Below are 27,815 nucleotides of genomic sequence, written 5' to 3' on the forward strand. Positions count from 1 at the left end.
TGGGACATAACACTGTAATTGTGTGAGTTTTACCCTTCACCCAGTTTATAACCTATCTTACTGAAAAGGGTCTAATTTTTAACTTTAGCTTTTTCGCAGGGCTACTGTGGAGGACATACAGTATTAAAAGCTTTGGTTAGATAAACATATGCTGTATGGACTGAGTGGCTTCTGAATGAAAATTACTAAGCCTTGTAGAATTGTTTATTTAATTGACAAAACCAAGATATTATGGGTCCAGTTGCCCATGTTTAATATTGTAGTTTAAATAAACAAATACATTATTTTGTAAAGACTTGGAAATCCTGCTAGTTAGGCTAATGAGCATGTAACTTCCAGGGTCTGTAACAGGACCACCATTGTGCAGAGGCAGCTGTTTTTAAATAGAAGGAGCATATCCTGTGGCTATGCAAACAAGTAGAGGAGGATTCAGCTGTGGTTTGTATAGTGCTATTAATTACACATACAGGTAATATAAGCATCCGTAGTCAATACAGGAATGTCACCTTAGACGAAAACATCTGAAGAATGGAGTTGTCACCAAAAACTACTATGGCAGAACAGTATTTGTTTAAATATACAACATTTCATTGCCTTTGATTATGAAGAATTACAGTGATTGTGTTGCATTTTTTTTCAAATTGAAAATTCATCCCAATAACAGGGTCAACTAGAGGTCTTTGTCTTGCATATCTGCTAGACCAGTCACCAGAAGAATGTACAGTCTATGGCTGATAACATGCTTGAAAATGAAACAGGTTGCTGAAAATGCAGAAACTCGCAAGAGACCAGAGGACTTTAAAGATGAGGAAGGCCTAACTTTTAATTATCATATTCCACATTATTGAGGACTTACCTGCTTCATGTCATAACTTGATGACCACTGGACATTTTCTTTGAATTATTTTAGTGAAGCTGCCATCACAACAATGACACTGAGCTACATCAAAGTTTGGGGTGGCACAAGAAATTGAAGCCTCCATGTGTACATGATATGTTCTGTTAGAGAGATAAATTGCTAACTAAGACACCATGTTTTCTAAAGGTAAACATTTTTAATTTGGGAAGAAGATGGGGGTGGTTTATTGTTTCAAATGCATTAGTCAAACATGTAAGAAGACCTGCTGTCAGTTGGCCATTATTCATGCCGTTTGGAATTATGTCAGTGACTGTGTACAAGGCTACAATGGGGAAAGGAATAATTCAAATTGTTTGAAACTCATCTAAAACTTAATCAGAAAGGATTACACATTTAGAAGAAATAGCTAACTAGGAGGTTCTGACAGCCAGTGTTTATGGGACTCCCAAGCTATGGCTCCTACCTCTGTATCAGTTTATTTTAATCAACAAATTTTGAACAGATCTTAAACACTTACATATTCCCCTTTTTGCTAATGATATGATGATATACAGATAACATTCAGTTACTTTATAAATGAAAGCCCACTTCCGTAAAACACATCCCTACTCTTCAATTGCCTAACACAGAAAAAAAGAACTCCTTAACTTCAAACGAAAAAAAAGCATGATATTTGGGACTAAGCACAAACTTTCCCAAGTCCTCAATAAATGGCACATATATCACCCCACATTCATCTAGATTCTTCCAAACAGTTCTAGTACCCAGTAGCTTGATTTAATCAACATCTTAAATTCCATTACCATGTGCAAACAACCATAACAAAAATCAACTCACAACTATTTTTGGCAATTAAAATGACCCACTTTCTCTTCCACAAAGAGTGCATGACAATTCAAAAATATTTTTCTTTTTTGAGCTACCACTGATGGCTTTAACCTCAAAGAAAAACATTTTCTTCTGTCAAGCATCACAAAACATCTGTATATTTATTATATGCTCCCCAAGGCACAACATCACTGCCAACTTTTAGACAAAGCCCACTGATTACCCATCTCACATATGCTAAAATTTCTTCTTCAATCCCTACTATTCACACTTATCAGCCTTCAATCCTTCCCTTTCTTTACTGATCTTTTTATTTCCATACAGATTTGACTACAGGTTAAAATCACTTCCCCCTAACAATTTCCATCTAGAAAACAGAAATAAAACACCGCTGTTTACATCACAGTTTCTCCAACCTAGGTCCTCAGGTTTATGAATCCCTTCCAACTTCCCTTAACGAATCTTCTTCCTTTAAAGTTTTCAGAACTGAACATAAATGCTTCCTCTATAAAGACACCTCCTGTAAATGTTGCACCATGGATGCAAACATCTAATTCTAACACTCGCTCTTATATACGCACAAATACAACCGGGTTTAACACAATAAACCACCAAAATCATACATCCAAGACTTGTGTTACAGACATTTAGAAAATAGCTCCAGTTATTCACTTAATCATTTACTCTCCCTTTTTAAGGTGGTATCTCTCTACTCAGAAGTATAATTAGGGTGAGGTGAAGGGAGTAGCTTCCCCAGAGACAAGCTGTCAGTGAGCTCAATTTGCAACAGCTAGGATAGTATTCATTACTCGAAATGCTAATTTTTAATAATTCTAAAAATAGATTTTGTTTCAGGTTTTATTAATACAGTATAAAGTATACTGCCTCATATCTTGCATGTTTTTGTTTAGGTATACTGACACAAAAGGTAGAATATCACAAAATATTGTCAACACCAAGTCATGTTGCCCTGCTTATGCAACTGCTCACTGAATGAACCCTTTTCCTTGCTATTGCAACCCCGCTGTGGGGAACAGCTAAGATTATGAATCGTGACCTCTCCTTATAGTGAAGTATGATTGCCATAAATCTGTTTCTTATTTTGAGGATATCCCTTGCTATCTTCTGAAGTCTGTCTTATCACAGTTTCTACACAACTTCTTATCTGCTCTTCCCCTCATCTCAATCAACCCGGCTTTGCTCTAACAAGGTGCACAGTCTGTAATCCATGTTTTCCTATCTAGAGATGTTAAATGATCAACACAAAAAACATAAACCATAACATGCTGATAATTCATCATATTATCAATAATAAATACCGACACTCAATGCATAGACAAAGGAAATAAATTTCCTTTTGCATTGCAAGACCCAAAAACCCACCACACACTCAATTTAAATTTGTCTGAATAAAAGTAGTGTTACAGAACTATCTTTCTCAAGATAAACTGCATGGTTAGGATTAGGGGAAGGGGCATGGTTTGACTTAGGTTTACCCCTCCCCATCCACCTTAGTAAACTTCTTAACCCTAACCATGCAATTTACCTTGAAAATGTCCTTGCTAAAAATGTACCACTACACAAGACAGCTCAGGCACACGCCACATGCATATGCACGCACACACACACACACACACACACACACACACACACACACACACACACACACACAAACACTAAACCTATCCTCTTACATAACCCATACTGTAACCCTAAAGAATGCAGACATACACACGCACCTTACTATTGATAATATTCTTTTCCAAACTTTCTTGATTTAAATTCTAATGCACAGACTAATCCCAGTAAGTATAAACTTTAATTTTAGTGAAAAGCATTTTAGAGTGGTTTAGTAGCCTCATTGTGAATAGATTTGCAAGTGAATTGAGTGCACAAAAGCTTTTAATTACAGAGTACCCCCCCCCCTCCATCAGCTTCAGGACGCCATTTAATGCAATGCTCATATAGGGAAGCTTGCAAAATTAATAAAAGCAAATAGAAAGCTGGATGACATTATGATGAGTTTAGAAAGGAGTCATAAAAATAAATCAGAATTTTTCTATCATTCAAACTACATACAACAGCTTAGGAGAAAAGTTCATTAAATGGTAATGCTGCCAACTGGGAAGTAAAGCTAGAGTTGGTACATAAAATACTTATCAAAGCTAAAGACACAGTTAGAATGTGAAATGTTAGAATTATAGAATTTCCAAGGACAACAAAGATTATACTTCCTTGTTCGGCAGGATTTATACTAATGGTTTAGAGTGCTGGAATTATTGATGTGGGCATCATGAAGGTTAAACCACATCGTCAATCTCTGCATAATAAGTCTTCTGACATGACAGTAAACAATCAGTTATTGGTGTAGAGAAACCTTTAGGATGATTTGATCATAAGGATATTTTCCTGGGTGCGACGGGGTTACATCTGTTAACATTACTTTCTTGGATTGCTTGGTTGTTCAGTTTGATTCCAGGCTGAAGTGCATTCTGTGTGGATTCTGGATGTTCTGTGATGTTCTGTGACTGCTTTTTTTGTTTTTGTGGTGCTGTTTCTTTCCACAATTCAGTGATACACTGTAGGTGATTTGGTGATCCCCTGACTTGGCTGTAGGTGTGTCTGTGTGTGTGTGTGTGTGTGTGTGTGTGTGTGTGTGTGTGTGTGTGTGTGTGTGTGTGTGTGTGTGTGTGTGTGTGTGTGTGTTTGTGAGTGACTATACACATCCTGTGATAGAGTGCCATCCTATCTCCTAGACTGCTTTCTTGTCCGACACCCAATGATTGCCATGATTCACTCCATCTCCATAGGTTCATAGGTAGGTACTAGGCTATTGGCCCTAGGGCCTATATAAGCATAGCCAAAAGGTACCCTGGCTTTCGCCACCGAAGAAAATTATTTTCCTGTGCCACTGTCGAGCAGAGCCACAGAAGTGATCTCCTGGGTTAATTTCCTATCTCCCATCCAATCATCAAGATTTTTCTTGAAGAGTGCTAATGAAGAGCATTGTTTGATATAGATAGGTAGTTTCTTCCAGAGTATGGGAAGTCTCTGGGACAGGAATCTATCCCTCCAACATGTTCTGTCTATTGTCGTGACAAGATTTAGGTCTCTAGAGCATGTAGCTCGTAGGAATCGGGATTTCTTTAAGTGGAGCATGTCTAAAAGCTTTGGGTTTGACATAGCTTTGTGTGTTAGGCAGAGATCGCCTCTTAGTAGGTGATATGCAACGGAGTAAAGCTGCAGTTTTTTGAGATGGTCTGCATAGGGCATCTGTTTGAGGCCAGTAATCCCCTTTGTGAGGTATTTCTGTGGCCTTTCCAGTTGTTGTAGATGTCTTGTGAGGTACATACCAAAAGGGGCATTGTACTCTATAATGGGTCTAATGAGTGACGAGTAGAGGGGAACAATAACCTCTTTTTTCCTGGATGAGAAACCTTTTGTGATGAGGTGTGCCACATAGAAGGATTTCCTGACTACTTTGGCAATGTGATTATCAAAGGAGAGACTACTGTCCACCTGTGTCCCAAGGTCTCTTATCACACTTTCAGTGTTAAGTAGACTGCCGCCTATGTGGCAGTTCATGGGTACAGAGTTTTTATCAAAGTGGATGACAATGCACTTTTTGGCATTGAGCTTGTGGCCATGGCTTTGACACCAGGCATCTGTCTCAGCGAGGCCTTTTGTAGGATGTTCACATCTTTTGGAGTTTCGATTATGACTCCTAGTTTGCAGTCATCTGTGAACTTCATTACCCAAAGACCTTCTGTGTTAGCCTGTACTTCAGAAAAGTAGATACCAAACAGGAGCGGACCCAGGACTGAACCCTGTGGTACTCCACGTGTCACTGGTATGAAGTTGGATTTGGAGTCTGCTACTCTCACAGTGTGGTTTCTGTCAGTGAGCCAGTTGGCAACCCATCTTGTGACATAGGGATTTATACCTAATTTAGTGAGTTTATCTATATTTCCAGAGTGGGGGATGGTGTTGAAAGCCTTGGCGAGATCTAAATAGGCTGTGTGAACCACCTCACCCTCATCTACGGCTTTGCTGACTGCTTCAAAGAAGTCTATCAGGTTTAGGAGACATGATCTGCCTTTTACAAACCCAAACTGGGTGGGGTCCTGAGTTTGGAGATTACCAATGTCATTATTTATAAGTTCCATGATGATAATATAATAGGAGTTTTTATGTGAAGCACAGTTGGAAAAATTACTAATGAACATGTGTGCGATTTTCAAAAGAACATTTTGCCAAATGGTTACCAAGTTTGTATTTTTATTTCATATCCTGTGGTTTGCTGCTGTTCTTTTTTAAAGTAAAGTTTTATTTTTCAAATTCAAGTAAATAAATGATTTGACAAATCCAGAAAAAAATAATTATAAAAGCTCTGCATTCTATTTTCTTCTTTTCTGATTTTCTACAAAGCTATAGCTATTTGTCCATTTATTTTCCGCACATCAATCAATTAAAAATGACCATCCTGTAAATATATATTATCATTGCTTTATTCTCACATTGTTCTTTATTCCATGTAGTGTAGCTTGCAAACATTGTAACACCAGACATTTATTTGATCTTGTTGCAATCAAAATAACATGATCTAAAAGAATAAAATGTACTCATGTAAGTTTGTTCACGTTCATTTGTTAAGTTTTGTTTACCTGCAATTTAACATAGCAAAACATGTCAATGAATAATAATTATGTCTTTACAGACAATTATTTTTGTTTTTAACTGAATGTTTTAGAATATTGTCCACTAATCCTTTTTAAAGTCCGCCGCTGAAATATTTAACAGATGAAGTTAAAAGGAGTGTTATTCCCATTCCCAGCAAACATTAAAGTGTTCATTTTTTTTTATTTACAGGGTTTACAGCTACATATGGAATTCATTGACAATGAGTACAGGATGGCACAGGATGGTTTTTGCACTTAGTTGTTCATTGGAAGCTATTGCATTATATCCATAGTGTGGCTAAACTGATGACGTCTCAGTAGGCATGTATTATGTAAAATACATTAACTGTAAGATGCGTGGCATGACCAAATACTTAAAATATTCAAATGATACTGTAATTTAGACAGTGTGTAGTTTGATTTTTGCAGTTATTTAGTAACTGTCAGGAAAATCCAAGTTGGAAAAATTCTGTCAGAGATTAAATGTGATTAGCTGTCCCTCCATAACCCCATGAACATTTGCTTTTTGAGCAAGTATATAACAAGTGTGATGGCCACTTGTACCAGAGGAATATTAAAGGTCACTGAAAGAAGGAGGTTCATATTTCAGCATGGTGTTTTAACTATGTATGCTATTGGCTTTGCACATGCCCTGCTTTGATGTGTTAAACAGGGAGTTGATAGCTTGTCAGAAATAAAAAAGCCATGCTCACAAATGGAAACAACAGTAGTGATGCATTCCTAGTATACACATCCTCATTTTAAGTGATTTAGCAATACTAGCAGTCATAGAGTTTAAGTATTCATGTTGCTTCTATACTGGTAAAGAGAAAGCAGATGTTCTAGCCATTACAAATTGCATTAACTGCATTGACGTTTTCATATGATTTGCAGAAAGATTATTATGGATCTGACTCACTGCAGTTTGACTCATCAGCATTGTACTTGACAAATGCCATCTTTGTGATTCAAGTACTTTACAATCCTTATGTGACATTCTAAATGTTTAAATACCACTCACTGTAGACATTAAGTGTTACCAACTTAACAACTGATCCACATGGAATGCATTCTCTTCCTATAAAATTAAATTAATTCCAGTACTACTGATCACATTTCAAATTGTTAATTAATTCCTTCTTTGGCAGTTAAATATCCTTCCCGCATGTTTGGTGATTACCTCTGTAAATCATAAATATAAATCATGAGCCGACTCTAATACCCAAAAGAAACAAATTACACTCATTATCAAAGTAATCTGTATTATTTTTTTATTATTTTTAGTATGACACTTGCTGAATCAGCCTGTGTAGTCCACACTTTGTCTTTATCGTACCAGTATAGCATTCAGCACTGACATCCTTGACAGGCTACTAATGCCCCATATTATTGTCAATCTATTTTCCTAGCTTCAGTCCCTCTTTGTCAATCTTACTTCTATAGTATAGGTTTACGTGCCTCCACTGACCAGCTCAGTCATTATCAAACAGGGCATGAACGCCATTATTGTTCTTGTTCGTTAGCTGTTCTATAGCATCCTCTTTCACTGCTGCTTTTATCATTAGATCATTCTGAGTTGAATTCCACTGCCATAACTGCGTTAGAGGACATTGAAGTACACCATAATATGATCTTGTTACCTGACCTGTATATGACTGCATATAGTACACAATCTAAACTATAAATCAGAGCTATGTCCATTCCTAAGTAATACCCTCCAGTACTACTCAAAAATAAGGGACCTACTATCTGGCAGCAAATTTCTCCTTACCAGCAGCAAATAAAACAACACAACAGGACACTTGTTCTACTCAGTGTTGTCAAGTTTAGGAATACCATACCAATGCAGGCTAGACAACTAAACAACCTGAAAGCCTTCAAAACTAGAAATGAAACAGCACCTACACAGCTCATGGTTATGTTCTTGTTCAATGCCAAGTAAAACATAAAAAATCTTAACCACTTAATTACCTCCCAGAATTCAACTCACTTAATCCTATGAAAAACAGCTAAGTATAAAAACTTTTAACCACTTAATTACCTCCCAGAATTCAACTCAGTTAATCCTATACAAGCCACTCCACTCTTTCTCCAATCTCCCCTTTCTTCCTAGTCATTTAACCTAACTTTATATATTAAACAAAATCTCTTTCTCCTTTTTAATCGGAGTCCCATTCTAAGAACACATCTTTCGTATACATACATCCTTATCTAGTCTAAGTTAACTCAGTTAATCCTAGGAAAACCAGCTAAGTATAAAAACATTTAACCACTTAATTACCTCCCAGGATTCAGCTCAGTTAATCCTATGCAATCCAGCTAAGTATAAAAACTTTAACCACTTAATGACCACCCAGAATTCAACTCAATTAATCCAATACAAGCCACTCCACTCTGTCTCCCATCTCCCCTTTCTTCCTATTTATTTAATCTAACTCTATATATTAAACAAAATATTTTTCTTTATTAATCTGAGTCCCATTCTAAGACTACATCTTTCATATACATAGGTTCATAGGTTCATAGGTTTATACTAGGCAATCTGCCCTAAGGCATTTATAAGCCTAGCCCAAAGTTTTGTGGCTTACGCCACCCCTTATATGAAAAAAATACTGTGCCCATTAGTTTGTTGTGCTTCTGTCCAGCAGTGACACAGGGATGATTCCTGGGGAAAACCTACGATCTCCCATCCACAGGTCAAGACTTCTCTTGAACAGAGCCAGCGAGGTGCTCTGCCTCACATGGACCGGGATTTTATTCCACAGCACAGGGAGTCTCTGAGTGATAAATCTATCCCTCCAGCACGTCCTATTTATATCCGTGCTAAGGTTTAAGTCGCTTGCTCTAGTGGTTTTGGTGGATTTGGATTTTTTGAGGTGGAGCATGTCCATTAATTCCGGGTTGGACATGGCCTTGTATGTCAGGCACATGTCACCTCTGAGCAGACGGTATGCGACTGAATAGAGCTGGAGTTTCTTCAATCTGGCAGCATATGATATATTTTGGAGTCCCTTTATCCTTTTGGTGAGGAACTTTTGGGGTCTCTCCAATTGCTGCAGATGTCGGGTGAGATACATCCCGAATGGGGCATTGTACTCGATCATTGGTCTGATAAGTGAAGAGTACAGGGGAACAATGACCTCACTAGATCTGGATGTGAATCCCTTCATGATCAGGTGGGCAATGTAGAAGGTCTTTCTAACCACTTTAGCAACGTGAGTGTCAAAAGAAAGGCTACTGTCAACCTGGGTCCCCAGGTCCCTGATAACCTCTTCTGTGCTTAGTGGATTGCCACCTATATGGTAGCTAGGGGTACCTTGTTTTTCCCGAAGGGTATGACTATACATTTTTTGGCGTTTAACTTCAGGCCATGGCTCTGGCACCAGCTATCTGTTTCCGTGAGTCCCTTCTGAAGGATATCCATGTCCGATGCACTTTCCACTATGGCGCCCAGTTTGCAGTCATCTGCAAAGTTTGTCAGCCAAAGTCCTCCCATGTTGGCCTGTACTTCTGAGAAGTAGATGCCGAACAATAGGGGGCCAAGGACCGAGCCCTGTGGGACACCACTTGTGACCAGCTTGGAGTCTGACATAGCGCCAGCAAATCTAACCCTGTGGGTTCTGTCCTTAAGCCAGTTTGCAACCCATCTTGTGACATATGGGTTTACATTTAAGCTGGTAAGTTTTTCTACAATACCCGAGTGGGGTATTGTGTCGAAAGCCTTTGCAAGGTCAAGGTAGGCTGTATGGACTGCCTTTCCCTCATCAGTGGCCTTGGTAACTGTTTCGAAGAAGTCAACCAAGTTCAAAAGGCATGATCTGCCCTTGACTAAGCCAAACTGGGTCAGGTCCAATGTCTGCAAGTCCCTTATATCTTTGTTTATGAGCTCCATTATGATCCTCTCCATAGCTTTGCAGACTAGACTTGTTAAGCTTATGGGGCGGTAATTACCAGGGTCTGTAGAGGCATCGCCTTCATGGAGTGGGACCACAGTTGCCGTACGCCACTCCTTGGGCACGTATCCTGTGGTAAGGCTGAGATTAAACAGCTGCCTTATGTGCGGGTTTCATTCCTCATTTAGCTCGTGTAGCACACAGCCGGGGACACCAATCGGTCCCATCGATGCTGTGTTTTTAGCTTTAGAGAGAGCAGCTTTCACCTGCGCATTTGAGATGTCTGGGAGGCTACACTCCGCTGGGATAGTTATCTCTCCTTTAGGGGGGGAGAGGGGGGTGAAGTTTGCACTGAACCTGTCTGCCAGTATGTTGACAATGTCTGTGGGTTCAGTGATTTTTGTATCATTTTGGACTAATTCTGAGCATATCTGGGAGTTTCCACCCAGGTTCCTAACATAGCTGAAAAAGGCCTTATGATTGTCCTTTGAATCCATGGCAATTTTTCTCTCAAAATTGGCCTTAGTTGATTTTATGAGTGCTCATATTTTTTTACTAATAATGATCAGGGGTGACTTCCCTTTTATGGATTTTGTTCTATCATGTAATAGCTTTTTCCTCTTATTGTAAAGTTTGTTAATGGCTGGGGTCCACCGGACTGGATGTTTTCCCTTTGTGGAAAGAGTCTTGGTTTTATTTGGGATTGCCTGATCCATGCAGTCCTGGAGGTGTTCATAGAAGGCATTTGTAAGGGCTTCCGCAGCTTGGGTTGTGGTTTCCACTGGCTCAGGGGCCTTGAAGGATACCACACCAGTCTTAAGTAGTGTGAAGTTTGCTTTAGAGAAGTTCTTCACTGTGGTCTTTTTTGTTTGGGGTGGGGCCGGGATGTGGATTTCCAGTGAGATTAGTTTATGATCAGATCTCACCAATGAGGGATATACTTCCGGTGTGGAGCATTTTGTCCCCATGTTTGTGATAATGAGATCTAGTATATTTTCTCCTCTCGTGGGAACAGTGACTAGCTGTTCCATGGCATTTGAATTTATGAACTCCAGGAACCGTTGGGCTAGATAGTTAGGGCTTGAGTAATGTTCCCAGTCTATATTCGGGTAGTTGAAGTCACTCAATATGATGGTGTTTGGAGATACATTTATGCCCTCCAGTGTCTTCAGGAAGGCTGTGTGGGGTTCCTGAGTTTGAGAGGGTGGCCTGTAGCATGCTACAATTTTTAGAGCAGTTTTGCCTATGGTTAGTTGCACCTGGATGGTTTCCAAAGCTTCGTGCGTTGCCACCAACCTGGAGGTGTGGGTATCCTTTATGAATATGGATACACCCCCTCCTTTTGTGGTGTGGTCCGGGTTTTGGGGCCGGAACACATGATATGAGGTAAAACCTTATAGTGCCGGGGTGCTCTCAGGAGCCTTGAACCAGGTTTCAGTTACAGCACAGACATTGATGTTCTCCATACTGAGAAGGGCCTCGAGTGCATGCATTTTGAGATTTAGACTTCTGGCATTGAGCAGCATTACCCTCAGTTTCTTCCCATTTTTGTTTTCTAGGGTGGTAGGTTTAGAATTTGAGCCTTGCCTAAAAAAGGCACTATGGGGGTGGCAAGAGCCTTAGCCAATATGACAGGTGCAAGCCGTCCCTTGCGAAGCAGCGTGGCTTGTCAAGCATGTCATCCCAGGCAGACAGACACTGGATCCCCTTTGAATGACACCAGACATTAAACCAATTGCTAAAGCTGATCATCTTGTCTCTATATTGTGGCATCATTCTTGGTGAAGGAAGGATACTGCTCAGGGTCAGGGTCATACCTGCCTGGGCTACATAATCAGAGAGCTCCTCTATGTCTCTTTTCATGTAGTCCAGGGAGGTACATCTCAGGTCGTTCACACCAGCATGGACAATGACTGTGTCATATTTGTACTTGCCGTGGAGTGACCCGAGTGCTTGTGTTATATGGCGGATTCTAGCGCCCGATAGGCAGCTTACTGTGACCCTCTCCTTGTTCAGCCTGGTGAGTGGGACGTCAGTGTGTCTGACTATGGAGTCACCTATGACAAGTATGTTTGGTGTTGTATTTGGCCTTAAGGGCTGTGACTGCTTTGCACACTGATTTTGTGGTTTATGTGTTGCTTGTGGGGTGTCTTGAGGTAGCAGTTGTTTGGGTGTCTGCTTTGGAGGCCTCTGCTGTTTAGGTAAATTTTTACTCAGAGCCTCTGAGTATGTCTTTGTGTGTTTATGTGTTTGATTCAGTGGTGTGGTAGCATTATGTGAGGCTGGTTTTGTGGTGTGTGTATTTGCCTTCTCCTCCTGTCTGGTCTTGCCAGTCCTGAGTTGAGAGAGCTCAGCCTCCAGTTTGTCTAAATAGCTGCATCTCTCGCAAGTATTTGTGTTATGTGGGAGGAGGAGAGGGTTGTCTGTGTACAAGAGGCAGTTATAACATTGCCTCAAGATTCCCAGATTCACCAGCTGGACCAGAGAGGAGATTGACAACTGACCTTTGGACATGCTAGAATAATATTGGGAATTCCTTAATAATTGAAAACAAGGGCCAGTGGGGAGTGAGGGTGTAGTGCTTTTAATTTTTAGTGCTGACTTATATAATTGCTTTAGTGAGCAAGTGCCAGGTAACTTGAGTGCAATGTGTTACAAGTAACTAAATGCAAAAACGACAAACAGTAACTTTCTTTCAAGTGAAACAAGGAAATAAGTACAGTAAGCAATGCAGATATCACTAGTGATCCACAGAAGCTGAGAAGCCGCGTATTAGGTGGAATTAGCTTCCAGGGAAATAACAAGCAAACAAACAACAAGCATATAAACAAAGCTAGATTCAGCAGGCCTGGATCTAGTCTATGCTACAGCAAACAAGATGTACCAATTTCAGTAAGATATAGTTCAAATATTCAGGCACTATAAACCTTTAACCAGAAATTCCCAGCTCAGAAGGGCAGAGTCCAGCCTCTTCTCCCACAAGAGTGCAGACCACGAACCTTCTTAATGTAAAATAACTGGCCTGAAGCCCAGGTGCTTAAACCAGAACTAATACACTTGGACACTGGGCTCTCAATCAGCAGTTCCCAACTTAGAAGGATGAAAGCTACCTGTCCTGCCACCACAGTGCTTGCCACAAACCTTCCTAATGTAAAACAACTAGTCTGAAGCCCAAGTGCTTAATCCAAAAGACTTAGAATGATAGCTACACTTTAATCAAGTTACAACCAAGCAGTAATAAATACAATTGAATACTTTAGAGAATGTCTGGATTAGTGCTCAAGTTACACAAACAAAGCTAGATCCAGCAGGCCCGAATCCAGTCTATGCCACAGCAAACAAGGCGCACCAACTTCAGTAAGAAGCAGTTCAGATATGCATGCACTATAAGCCTTTAACCAGAAATTCCCAGCTCAGAAGGGCAGAGTCCAGCCTCTCCTCCCACAAGAGTGCAGACCACAAACCCTCTTAATGTAAAATAACTGGCCTGAAAGCCCAAGTACTTAAACCAGAATTAATACACTTTTAGAATAACAGACACTGAGCCCTCAATCAGCAGTTCCCAACCTAGAAGGATGTAAGCTACCTGTTTTGCCACTACAGTGCAGACCACAAACCCTCTCAGTGCAAAACAAGTGGTCCGAAGCCCAAGTGTTTAAACCAAAAGGTTTAGAATGAGTTACACCAAGCAGTAATAAATACAATTGAGTATTTTTAAGATGATGCAAAAGTAAAATGAAGTAGGTAGAAACACACGTACAGTAAAAGCAGATGAAATTTTTTTTTTTTTAATCTGAACAAGTGCTGAGATCAAAGAAACAGATTTGAGTGCTTAAACTAGAAAACTGGCTAGTTATAAGAAAAAAAATCAAGCTAGAAGGCTTCCCTCAAACACAGAAGGGCTTGGGGGCTCAGAAGCCTACAAATAGTCTATACCACTTAACAGGAAAGGCAGGAAATAAGCTTAATTTTTTTTTGTCTGTTTCCCAGATGCTCTCTTTGTACACAGTAGGAGTGCCTGAAATCAGAATATGATCTCACTGCACTCAGTTGAGTGAGCAAATGAGATGGGCCCAGAGGCAGGCTGAGGGGCGGGCAGTTTCAAGGCCACTAAGATTAACACCAAAACAAAAACAGGGAGGGTGGATGGCAATAACTGAAGAGCAGAGTTAAAACTGCCAGTTCAGTTAATATTCCTACAACACAGTTTAAATCAAATTAAATGCTGTATTTTTTTTTAAAAAAAGTGCAGATAAAGGTACTTAAATTCTCTTATACATCCTTATCTAGTCTGAGTTCTAACTTAAAAGTCAGATTAATTTCTATGTATGCCTTATTTGGCAGACTATCTTGGGCCACATATTTCCTTCATAATTGTTCTACATATCAACGAATATTGGGCTTTTCAATATATTGCTTATAATGTTATAGTTACTGATGGTTGACACGTTTTTGGCAAGTTGATTTAGTTTAAAAATGTAAAATAGCACCTTCACACTGTATTGTAATGTGTGAGCTAGCAGAGTACATATCAGGGATTTTCCCCTTTTCTCCACTGTGGTGCAACCATGCAGTTTATATATATCATTTAGAGGGATGTTGGTAGTGGAGCCCCTTCACATGGGGTTTGAAAGGGGAGATATCCCCACTACAGAAATAATGATTTTGTTTTTTATAGAGTTTTCAACTTAGTGCTTTAATTCTTTATTTCTGGAAACTGGTGAGTTGGGTGAGTATGCTTAAATTGCTTGTAGTTAAACCATCTAATGCATATCCATTTAGATCTTGTAATTATATTATCATCTACAAAGTGTGAAATACTTATTATAAATTGTAATTTTTATAAATCTTTCCTATGGATTCAATAGTCCTTTATAGTTATTGCAAAATTTTGTAGTGCTTTTCTCCATGGGCTTACTTCAAATTTTTTTTTATGCCAACTAAGATATTCCTGTAAACAAACATAAATAAATTAACAAAATATGAAAAATAATAAACTGTAAAAAGCACTATTATCTGTTACCAAGATTAAAAGTGATCTCTACCTTTTTCTTTGATACCACAATTGCCCTTATTACAAAAAGGCAGTATGGGACTTTATTTACAAAAAGCCCACCACAGTCACAGGGTAGTCAGCAATTATTATTGTATTATGAACACTTATCAAGTCTATTATACTCACATTCCTATAAATGAGGATACATTGAAATTCATGCAAATATGCTGCCAAGATTTAATTTCAAAAAGCTATATGTAAATCATATTCTCTCATTAAGAAATTTAAATTTAGTGTAAATTATTATTTTCCTCTGTATAGTCGAGTTCAGACACCTAGGCAGCAAGACATTTCCCTGTGGTGCATTTGGTTCAGGACATATGGGTGAAGTGACATTCAGCTGCAGAGAAATACAGTTGTTGCAAATTCCCTATGGGCACAGAGAAGCACATACTGCAATGCCCACAGATTTAATAACCAAGTGCATGGGGGGGGGGGGGCAGAAGAAGTAATGAGTGTTGTGCTCATTGTACAGTACATGCTTATGTAACTACAACATGTAGAAGTGTGCTACAACATGGGGGAAATCCTGCATGCTGCTGTAGTCACATTTATGCTCCAGTATGTATTTTAGGCAATGTGGTAGTGGTATACACACACACACACACACACACACACACACACACACACACACACACACACACACACACCAGTAATAAAGGCACTGCCCATTGTGCACTGCACGTTTACTGCCTCCGACATGCCCACCGGTCAGCCAGCTGCTGATGCCTGCCATACTGCTTGCTATCTCATGTTGCTTTGGGGGCCTTGAGCACTATTTTCCCCCTGTGCATTTGGCTATTGAAGTTGTGGGCATGGCACTACATTCTTCTCTTTGCCCACAGGGAAATCACAACTGCCATGTTTCACAGCAGATGAATGTGACTTCAGCCATGTGTCCACAACCAAATGTACCACAGGGAAATGTCTGGCTGTCTAGGTGCCTGAACCCATATAGTCATTCCAGGACACTTCTCTAAAAGATACATCAGTGTGGCAAAATGTTTGCAAAGCATTTATGAGTTATTCATTAAAAAAAAAAAAAAAAACTTTAATACACACAATTTACACAATGCACATCATATTCCACAAAGAAAATGTCATAATTTTCAAAGTGTTCTAAAGAATCTAACGATTGTTGTGGTGATATGGCAGAAATGACACATATCTTGAAGGAATGCCAACATTCCAAATCAATATAGACTATGATTCAAAACAAACTTAAAAGGTAGGCATGCTCAAAACTGACTTATTTTAAATATTTGCAATCTTATATAGCCTTACTGAAAATCTAGACAATAAGCTAGGCTTTACTTTATTATTTTATCCATGTCAGTAAACGTTACATTGCATCCTACTGGATAAATACCAGTAATATGCCACAGGATGGCTTTAAAAAAAAGCAAACAAATATATAAGATCCTGTCAAATATTGTCAGAGTTAAATAATAAAGTCTCAAACTATTTATAATGTTGGGAAATAATTTTTCAACATCATTATATGATGTTAAAAATGTCTTACATAATATTTTGTCTTGTATGTAGTTTGTTATATATCAAGCAATTCATTTCCTAAAAACTTTACATGATGGTCTAATTAGAAGCATATCATTTATATGTAAGTATGCCTTACTTTCGTTATATTGTCATGCTAACTAGAAATGTAGAAATCTATTTTGATGTTCATCTGATGGTTCCATTTTCTGAGGTTGTGCAGAAACATTATCTGACTAGAAATATTCTATGTTAGTTTCATTTGTTGTTTTGTTATAAGATTGGTGTTTTAAAATTGTTTTACTTTCGTGTTTATATAAATACTGTTAGAAATTGTTAAAAAAAGATATTTGACAAGAAAAAAAATCTAAGAAAGATGTAAGGACAAGGCAGTATAGATGCCAAGCAGTTATAGATCCAAACTAAATTTATCAGCGGTAGATAGCTAAACCATGGGAGTAAAATCATATTTTGTTCATTGACAAGTGATCTGACTAAGACTGTTGAGTTATTAGGGGTCTGCTACAAGTATCCACTCGCCAGGTATTCAAAGCACACTGTCTAACACACAGGGACTGGGGCATCTCCTAGCTTGCACAGCTGGCCACTTGTGCTCAAACTGCAATACTTGTTCAAATGAAATGTAGCGGCCATGCAGACAGAGTGGAGCTGTGGCATCTCACCTGAGCACAGTAACCAGTTTGAGAGTGGTGAGTCCAACAGCTGCGGGGAGGACTATGAGGGGGTAGGAGTGTAAATGAGGGTTTAGGCAGTGATTGGAAGTGAGATTTAAATTAAGAGAGATGGAGCTTTAAATTTAGGGAATGGGAAGGGAGATTAGCATTAGGGACTGATGAAGAACTTTTGGTTTAGGGAGTTTTAGGGTTAGAAACTGGTTACAGTCTTTAGATTTTAGGAACAAAAAGAGTGGTTTAGATTTAGAAAGCAGGAGTGGAGTTTTACGGTTAGGCAGCAATTGAAGATTTTAAGTATGGTGTGAGTGTAAGTTTAGGCTCAGTGATTTCAGGATTAGGAAAGGCAGTGCTGTGGTTACAGATGGGGACTGGGTGCGAGTTTTAGGGTTACAATTAAAAGTCTGGTAAGGCTTTGCAGTGCAGTAGTGTCAGGCTGTATGGAGGGATAGGTAATTAACTATGCTCAAAGTAGCAAAACTTTAGGCACAGCCTATTAATGCAAGTAGCAGCAATGATGTGTGTCATAAACTATACAAGAGCACTTGTAGGAGATTCACTTACTAAGGAATCCAAAATCATAGATCCATAAATCCCCAGAATGGACAACTTCATGAGGTTAAGGGAAGGGCACCAAGAAATGATCAAATATAGGTAGCAGACCAGAGCCAAAGTATGGTGGCCAGGGACCAAACTGGACTTGAAGCAAAAATATTCATATACCAATCATTTTGTGTATTGATGAAGGCACAGGAGAAAGAACATTTAACTGTTGTACTACTTCCTACCCAAACCTAAAAGATATTTGCAGTGAACCTCTGTGAGTCTAAGAAACATAATGACTTAGTCATACTGGTATATTTTTCAGTATATATTGAACGGTTTTATTTTTCTTGTAACAGGAGTGCCAGGCTAGCCCTGTAATTAAAATCAACTTTCCCAAGCAGGGGATTTTGGAAATGGTGAGAAACAATAGAAAACTGCAGCATGGTGTTCTTGGCAGTATCAAGTCAATTTCTCATCCCATATATTACATTTAACCTCCTCTTGATAGCAATTATTATGCAGGACAGGCAGTATAAATAACACACAATCTGTAAGCAGTTCAACTCTCTGCAATATTAATGAGCCAATCATAGTTAAGTTCTTTATCAGAAGACAAATCAGAATACCTCTTCCGATATTAAAAAAAAAATGTTCTATGGAATATAGCAATCAGTCACCTATCTGATATTGTCCTAGGCTTTAGGATGAAAGAATGGTCCCATCTGTTTGAGTTAGTCGTAGCTCACGTGTATGTAAAAGATCCTACAGCACCTATTGAAAAGAGACAGAGAAATTTTACAGCGCCCCCCTGAAAAGAGGGAAATAGTTGGGACTAACCCAGTCAACAAAGAAAAAATAAAATATAAAAATAAGTAAAACTGAAAAGAAAATCCAATTTCTAAAGAGGATGCATACTGTATATGATATGTACAATTATCTGCTAGTGTTACATCATAAGATCTGGACTGCATCTTCTGTAGTCATAGGTAAAAGTAACATGCTTTCATCACACATTACTGGAGCTGGTCTGGGAGCAGTGCTGCAGAGCAATAGCTCTCCCTTTTAGGCAACTCTGAACTTTCAGACTACAGAGGGTACAACGTTTAATATGTCTTCAGTCTCCTGCTGAGAACAGCTCCAGTTAAGAGGTTTTCTCCTGCCTTGAATGTTTCAGTCTGATCATGACCTTAAAAGGTAATTTTAGATTCATGAAACATCAGAGTAAAAAAAGGATACTTACCATGAAAAAGAACTTTATCTTGAACTCTGAGGTACCTTAGCTTCTTGCCTTGACAACAAAAGGATGAATTTGTAGTTCAAAATGAAGTTATTTGGTGACAGACATAATTAGTGATATTTTTTTTTTCTGTTGTATTTGTTTTGTTTTTCTAAATAGTGGTATGCTTTAATTATAGTCTGCTCTGTCAAAGCCAGTAAATAAGGTATCCAACTGGAACTGTGAATGTTTTCCCTTTATCTAAAACTCATGTACTTGGAAATTGCTTAATACTGTCAAAAATAATGTTAACTTTTGTGTGTGGTGCTTGTTTCTGAGGCAGTACAGAACAACTGCCTTTAGTAACCAGAAAACGTGTGCTTGTATATGGTTGTTTCTAACAATGCATTTGCAGATTATGCCTGTTTTCTGCTAGTATTACGTAAGTCTACATTTCACCTCTGCATTTGTATATTGTTTATTTTATCATCTTGGAATATGCTGTAGATCAAGCACTTTTAGAGAAGAAAATAATACAAAGAAATGTTGTGACACTGAAGGGATACTAGGCAGTGGGGTGTGATGGGAAGCAGCTTGGAATTTTATAGATAAAAGGGAAAGATTTATAATGCAAGTAACTAAACCTTTTAAAAAACAGTTTGGGGACAATACATTTGATTCCTTGTCACAACTGTTGGAGCAAGAGGCTGTAAACAAATAACCTTTATATTTTTGTTCATGGCTGTCAGAAAAATCTGTGAATTTCTGTTGAAGGATGTAATACTGTGGTATTTGTAGGGTAGTGCAACACAAGTCATATGTAGATATGGGTTCTTAGTTAATCAGAAGGACATGCCCATCAAATCAAGTAGAGGTATGTCACACTGCATAACCCAGGATGCCAAACCGAAAGAGAGTGTGGATTTGAAAATTTCAAGAGTACATGCCACACTATATGACACAAGAGCAAATCAGGATGCACATTCTTGGATTCCGCTCTAATGTGGTAGCAGAGATAACACTTTGGATAGACAAAAATCCACAGGGTTAGCAGTACATGACAACTCCTCAAATGAAACACTGGTGGGAAGTTCACAGTTGCTGCTTTTGGCCTTACTCATTTTTTAATTATGTCAGAAAGAAAATGTTTACCCTTTTGCTGATTATACTGTTGTGTAATTTCACTGGCAAACTAGAGTGCAAAATACATTTTAAAAGTGACTGCAATAATGTAGAAATTGTCTAAACTATGGCCAGTTAAATTCCAGAAAAACATTGACAAAGTATAGTATTTTTTAATGAAAGCAAAGAAAATGGATCATAGTCAGAAGGGAAGAAGTTGCAGCAACATGAGTAGACAGGGACTTAATATGATGACCTAAATGTAAGCATGGAAACTTTGAAATCAGTAAGCACAAGGGACGGCAGCATGAGACTGACACTCGCAACAAGAGACAATGACAGAAGAAAGTAAGAAGTGCTCAGCCCTCTTTATAGACAGTGATACCACTCAATCAATTTCTATGTGTATACTGAATGAGAAGGAAGAGCGGCCACAGTGGTGTAGCAGTTAGCGTTACCGCCTCACAGCAAGAGGCTCTCCAGTTTGATGTTGGGGTGCCTTCTGTGTGGAGTCTGCATGTCCTCCCTGTGATCGCATGGGTTTCCTCCGGGTGCTCTCGTTTCCTCCCACATCCCAAAGACATGCTGTAGGTGGATCGGGCACTCTAAATTGGCCCTAGGCATGAGTGCATGCATGTGTGTGCCTTCTGTGGAAGGTTGGGTGCCAGGCTGGCAACTCGACACAGTAAAAGCTCCACTGCCAATCATGAGCGGATAGATAAACCGTTGTGGTGACCCCTAACCGGGAAAAGTCGAAAGAAGAAGAAGAAGATACTGAATGAGATATAAATTATCTCTGTACAAATGTGATCAGTAAAATCGACAGAGGATGGAAGCAATAAAGGTATACCACTTGAAGAAGGGGCTTTGTAATGAGACAGATTAGAATAACTCTTTATGAATGATCATAAATATCTAAAGATACACACATAATAAGATAAGTTACAGCCTTCATTTAAATAAATGGTTCTGGCATGTACCATGTTTAAAATAAAATTTAAAAAAGAAAGGAAAAAAAAGAGTAAGAGAGAGAGAGAGAGAGAGAGAGAGAGATGTTTGGTAAATATAAGGATACAATCGAGGCATATAAGCCAGATACTTTAAAGGAAGCACAATGAAACACTTGCCACAGAAAGGGAGGAGGATCACTACAATAACATTCTTGCAGAAGCAATAAGGTCAGTGAGGAAACTGCATAGTATGGAAAGGCAAGTAGCTCCTGGCTGTACTGGTCAAAATATGTTGTAGGTTATAAAAGCGCTGTATCTTCTGCAGATAAGGAAACGGACATATTTGGTGGGTTGAATGGTCTTTGTCTGCCTGCAGTGTCTATATTTCTAGTAACTGATAAGATTATTTACAGATGGAGATCAAATAGACAGTTAGTTTGTTTGAAGAAGCTAGAAAACGATGCATCTGACTTCTTCTCCTCCTGTGTAATGAGTTCTTTGATCTGATCTGCTATATTTATTTGTAGAAACTCACTAATTCAGATATGTAAGTCACCCATTGTTTTTGAAGGTATGGATGCCCTTCTTTGATGGTCACGCATTCTACTCTGAACTATATTAACTTTCAAGTGTTTTGCAGAGACCCTGGCCACAATTCTGTTAATTATAAAACCACTATTCGAATTAAAACAGTTTCCTCCTGCACAGTGCACAAATAAAGAGTTGTGCCCAGCTTCTGCATGCCTTTGCATACAGTTCCAATTCATTATTGCAACATTCCTCACTAACTTTGCCTGCTAGAATGTTAAAATGTTAGAATTATGCTCCCATTTAACAGTGAGAACTATAGGTTGCAAATATCTGTTTTAAGGTGTATATGGCTAGGCATCTTACAGTCCTCGTAATCACTTACTTAGTAATGTTCTTATGTTCCTGTGTTCCTTTGTTAGCAGGTGTGTGACACAGTCCTTCAGATTACTACCACTAGACTGAGAGATAAGAGGTGAGTCTGTGTCCACTGCATAAAAGATGTTGTTTTAGTATAAAAATGTTTATAATGCATTTTCAGCTGAATGAACTGAGATGCAATGTGCACCATGTGAGGCTTTTGTGTATGGCACACATTCAGGGTTTCAGGGCAAACGTATTTGCACATGAAGTGTCATGGTAGAAATTAATTAAAGTAGAAACTACACACACAATAAATAGATGATATCACATTCTCACACCCAGAATAGCCATTTATTATATTTTTGATTACTCAGAATATTAGTATACCTGTGGTCATGAGTTAGCAGAAGCATTTGTACGTAAACCTTTGTGTACATTAATACTACATGTTAACTACCTGGTATGTCACCTACAACTTTTGTGTCCCATCTTAGGGAGACAAACTTTGGCAGCAAAACGCTGCCTGCATAACATAAAATGTCTTACTATATGAAGGCAAAATGGTTTGCCCAAAGTGAGTCCCAACATTTTTAACAGTGAAAGGCAAGGACATACATATAATGAAACTACACATGCCACTTTGAGATGTTATCAGTCAAAGTACAATCACCTAAATTTTCCATAGCAAAGCTAATTGTTTTAAACAATAAGTGTATTTTTCAGATGCACCATTTGTTTGTCTGTGGCAGTAAACAAAGGAAGCTGAAAATAAACAAACATAGACTAGAAACCAGATAGAGAGGCATCAATGTTGTGATGAAACCTTTTCTATACTAATGCAGAACATTGCATTGCTTTCAAAGCCTAGTTCAGTAAATGAGTCATGCTAGCCTTTAGAAAAAGTTACTGACATCTCTGCTATATTTCTATCCAGGACTGCAAGACTTTATGAGTGACGATAAATCTGACTTGCCTTAAAGAAAGAACAGGATGATGTGTGAAGTAATTATTTCAGCAGCGGAAGCAAAAAGTAAAATGAATCATTAAATTAGGACCTCCTTGAAAGCTGGCAAAGATTAAGAAAAGGAATCTAATTATGTTTGTTACTGTTCCTGACCAGCATATAATCTGCTTTGCAGGACTTGTCTGCAGGGTTTCCCCTTCACATGCAGAGGAAAAAGTCAGCAAGCAACAAGCTCCAGGTGGCTCTCGAGTACTTCCCTGCCAGAAAAGCCTACGCTGCAAAACTTCTCCAAAAGGGGCACCATAAAGGAAACTATATCAGTACAGAAGACAGCAAGATTATGTATGTTCAGTGAGTGTTGGTGGTCAGTGGTTATAACAAAAGGAGAAAAACTGCAACATGTTGTTAGAGATGAATTTGGCAGAAAACATATTTTAGCCAGTGATGAGAGCTGCTGCAGAAGGAATTATTTTTTTACTGGTTTCAGATGTCCACCGCTGCTTGACCCCTGCAATGAGTTGCCCACCACTCTAGGCACATCCCACCTCTGTTTTGTAATCAGTGACATTATTCTGTAAACGCAAACCTGCTTGCAGCCCAACAGAACACTATTTCTGCCTGTTCAAAAGACAACCTGCCTACATATCCTGACATTAACTGAAGAGTTCACAGCTGGCGTGTGTGCTGTAAAGGAAGACTATGATAACAGAAACCTATTTCATGCACATGTACCTTTATTTAGATGTAACCATTGCTTAACTCAGAACTATTTCACATAATGTACTTTGGAGAAAGAGACAATTACAAGAAAACACACTAAATGCCATCAGATCATCAATTAAAAGGGAAAGAAAAAAATCCAAAGTTACTACATGAAGCTTTAAGAAGACTTGTGAAGTGAAGAGGTAACACTTTACTGGTGGTTTGTCACCCAAGTAATGGATATTGATGAAGTGGAATCAAATGGTAGCAGAGTCTACAGAAAAGCACTCAGACAAAAAGTCTCCTGTCAGCTCTTAACTGTTCTTATTATTCCAGTATGTTTGTTTTTATGAAACTTTTTTTACTGCAGAGAGCTTCAGTACAATGTGGAAATGGATACTGACAAATGGTGCCTTAACCTTTTCACACCTGTTCTGTTTTTTACTGCTCTCACTTGTCTACTGTTTATCGGCTACCTGCAATGACACACCAAGGGACATGTTATCATCGGAGGTCACCAACTCTTCATCTTTCACTGCTGGGAGGCATGTGCGTAGTAGTTACCGACATCTTCAGGGAGATGTGCGGACGAGGAAGCTTTTCTCTTACACAAAGTACTTTCTCAAGATTAATAAGAAAGGCAAAGTCAGAGGCACAAAAAAGGAAAACTGCCCATACAGTAAGTAACAAGCTTCTTTAAATCTTGTCCAGATGTTAAAGCTAAATATTTATGTCCGAGAGTACTGCAAAATGATTTAGTAGAATATTTTTACACTTATAACACCACTTTGTATATGTTGCTAAAGCCTGCTGTCTTGTAGTCCATAGAAAAGCCTTTTAAAGTGAAACAAATATGAACTTTTCTACACCAAAACATACTTTTTCTTAACTTAGTTCTTCACTGTTTGTATCCTTGAGTGCTTTTGTAAACGTCCTGTGTTGCAGCCAAATGTGCTTGCAAGAGTTTTAAATAAGCACTCTCTCTCTCTCTGAGGCATACATATTTCGAAAGGTTTTAGAATGGATACCAAATATGAAAATAATTACAGCCTGTCATTAAAGCAGTTTCTTGTAAATGTTAAAACATTTATTTTTATAGCTAGGAAAAGTTATTTTCTGTTTTTCTGTCCGTGAAGTTATGTTTAGAAGACATCACTGCCCGTCTTTGCCTCTTGCATGCATTAGTAGTGGTAACTTGATACTCACCTCTTTACTGTCAGTGGCAGATGGAATAGTGTGTTATGGCTGGGTGTTACACTGTGCTAAAACCCCTCAAAATGCTTATACAATACAGTCTCATACTGTAGAAAACTTCTGAGGATTTCAGTCACACAGATCTCATCCAAGTCATTCATTTCTAATGAAGTTTTTAGCTACAAACAATGATAACAAAATAATAAAGAAAGAAAGAAACAATAGTTGTTGTCATCTCTTGATATGATAGAAACTGTTTTAAAGGCACGCTGTTAGATACATTCAACTGTCAGAAAGCTGCTGTGCGCACATTTGTTTAGTAAATATATTTGGCAAAACCATACAGAAACTAACAATAAAAGTAACATATACGTCAACAAACTGTGATAGATTTCAGACTTAATTTTAGATTTCATGTTATGAACTATAAATCCTTTCATACTGAAGGAAAATAAATTAATTAATTATAAGTAAAATATTGTGATTTCTCACAAGATAAGATTAGGCTGGTTAGACACATTTTATTTGAAAGAAATTTGTTTGGGATGTTGCTGTATTTAAAGGCATTTCATTTGAACAGGTGCTGTCTCTTTATCTAATGAGGCCTAGATGTTAATGAAAATTAAGCATATTATTTTTGGAATACTGTATGACCTAGCTATGTTATATAATATCACATTATTAAACTTTATGCACTAAGCATATGGGTAGATGAAATATGATGACTCCAGCTCACATTCTCACACATGACCACTGCAATGTTTAATTATAAGCACACAGTTCATGTCAAATAAATAAATGTTTGTTATGCATGCAATACAAAAGCAGCTAACTTTTTTTTTAATAATTATATAAAGATTTACAGTAACAGGAGCTCCAGCTTTTAAGTGATGTGTTTAAGAAACACACATATAAAAAGCTGTGATGATCCATCTGTCATGCAAATCAACAATTGTGCCAGTGAGTTGTACTGCTCTTACTGCTTAGTCACTTTGTTATCTAGTTTTTGTTCTGTGCAAACTGTATTATCCATGCTGTTGAATTTGATTACAGTTTTTATTTTACTGATTTCACTTAGTGATTTACTTACTGATTCACTCATTCTTTTTTCTACTGTTATATGTATAAGCAGTTAATTATATAATTCATTTAATACACTTGTATAATACAAGTTGCAGTTGCAGTTTGTTTCTTCTGTGTGTGGTTAAAAGTGTAATAGATGTATATGACATTATTCTGCTTAATACCACACGAAAGAAAGGCAAGGAAATCCACTATCAGGACATGTAGTTCTTTATTGCAACTGTTTTTTTTTTTTTTTTGTTTTGTTTTTCCACTATCAGGACATGTAGTTCTTTATTACAACCGTTCTGGAAGTATTCATTTAATTATGTAATTAATGCAATTAGGATAGTTTAATTGATTTATTGTTGGTTTAAAAATGGTATATAAATGGACATATTGGGAAGCTGTAAATGTTCCAGCAGAAGGCGAAAAGCCGAGGTACCAGAACGGTTGTAATAAAGAACTACATGTCCTGACAGTGGAAAAAAAAAAAAGAACGGTTGTAATAAAGAACTACATGTCTTGATAGTGGATTTTCTTGCCTTTCTTTCGTGTGGTATGAAGAGTTGGTCCATGTTTTTGTGAAGTGATTATTCTGCTTAATGTTAACCATCCTTCATGCAGCTTTTCTTTATATTGATGTGTTGCTGACAACATATTAAACAAAACATGCTGCAGCAAAACCAGCCAATATTCTATTTATTGTACAGTTGTTTGCTGGGAATATCAGTACACACCATTAACTAGTAATGATCTACATGCTGCACTATCCTTTGCTTTGAACTGGTTCCCTGCATGTTTTCTATTTAATAAAAGGTGCTGTTCTTGAGTCTCCATGGAAACTGTGTCTCTTTAAGAAGCTGATCCAGACTGTGTTCTTTATATACAGTTCTGTTTCATATTTTCTTGGCACACTTGGTTTGTTTCTCATCAGAAAGCCACATTTCCCTTGAGACTGCAGGCTTACTCCGTGCAATATTTCATAACTGTCATTTTCACATGAAGCTTACTGACAACATATATGGCATCTCACGTCTAACAAAATGAATGCACTAATGCACAAGGAAGGGAAGGAATGCTATTACACTTGCATTACTCGCCAACTTTTTTTTGCAAAACCGTAGCATGCAGAAGGAGTTTTGCCCTCACCACCACATTATAAAATGAAGTACTGAAAATCCCACTGCAATGATTTAATCTGAATCAAACGCAGTTGTGTCAGCTACACTTTAAAATTAAGTGCCATTTTTGGCTTAAATATATCATTTTAAAAGTATACAACACAATGTGTTAATAAACATTGATAAAACTGAAATTATGTCCTATCCTATATGTCCACATTGACATGCTTCTTATGGTATTTCTTAATATTCTATAATGAGAAACAGAACCATATAAAAATAGGAATTGGCTGCCCACACTGTTTTATATTAACAAACTCTCTCTTTATTTTTGATTTCCATTTGTAAAACAGACTCGACAGAGATACTGTTCTTCAGCTTCTCTTCTGTTTTGTGTCCAGTTTATTATTATAAAACAGTAATATTACATTACACAGTTACTGTTTTAGGGTTTACTGATGCAAAATAATATGACAAGATAAAAGCCGTAAGACTTCACAGCAGCATGCAAGAGAACTTTGATAAATAACACTTAAATGGATC

The 27,815-nt window shown here is 38.0% G+C and overlaps 1 protein-coding gene across 3 annotated transcripts in view; it reads left to right on the forward strand.

Annotated features, from left to right (window-relative positions):
• Window positions 1-27,815, forward strand: part of FGF10 (fibroblast growth factor 10) — a 699,027-nt gene that overhangs the window by 307,235 nt on the left and 363,977 nt on the right. Inside the window, exons 1-2 of one of the 3 annotated variants that reach the window (XM_044077732.1) lie at window positions 22,279-22,338; window positions 23,161-24,571. In XM_044077732.1, coding sequence (XP_043933667.1) covers window positions 24,277-24,571 — 295 coding nt within the window. In that variant the 5' untranslated portion in view covers window positions 22,279-22,338; window positions 23,161-24,276. Of the gene's footprint in view, window positions 1-22,278; window positions 22,339-23,160; window positions 24,572-27,815 lie in introns of those variants that run through there. The other 2 variants (XM_044077714.1, XM_044077723.1) reach the window with 2 other exon arrangements.

Source organism: Protopterus annectens, chromosome 1.part1 (assembly GCF_019279795.1).
Source record: "Protopterus annectens isolate FY-2018-M chromosome 1.part1, PAN1.0, whole genome shotgun sequence".
Lineage (NCBI taxonomy): Eukaryota > Metazoa > Chordata > Ceratodontiformes > Protopteridae > Protopterus > Protopterus annectens.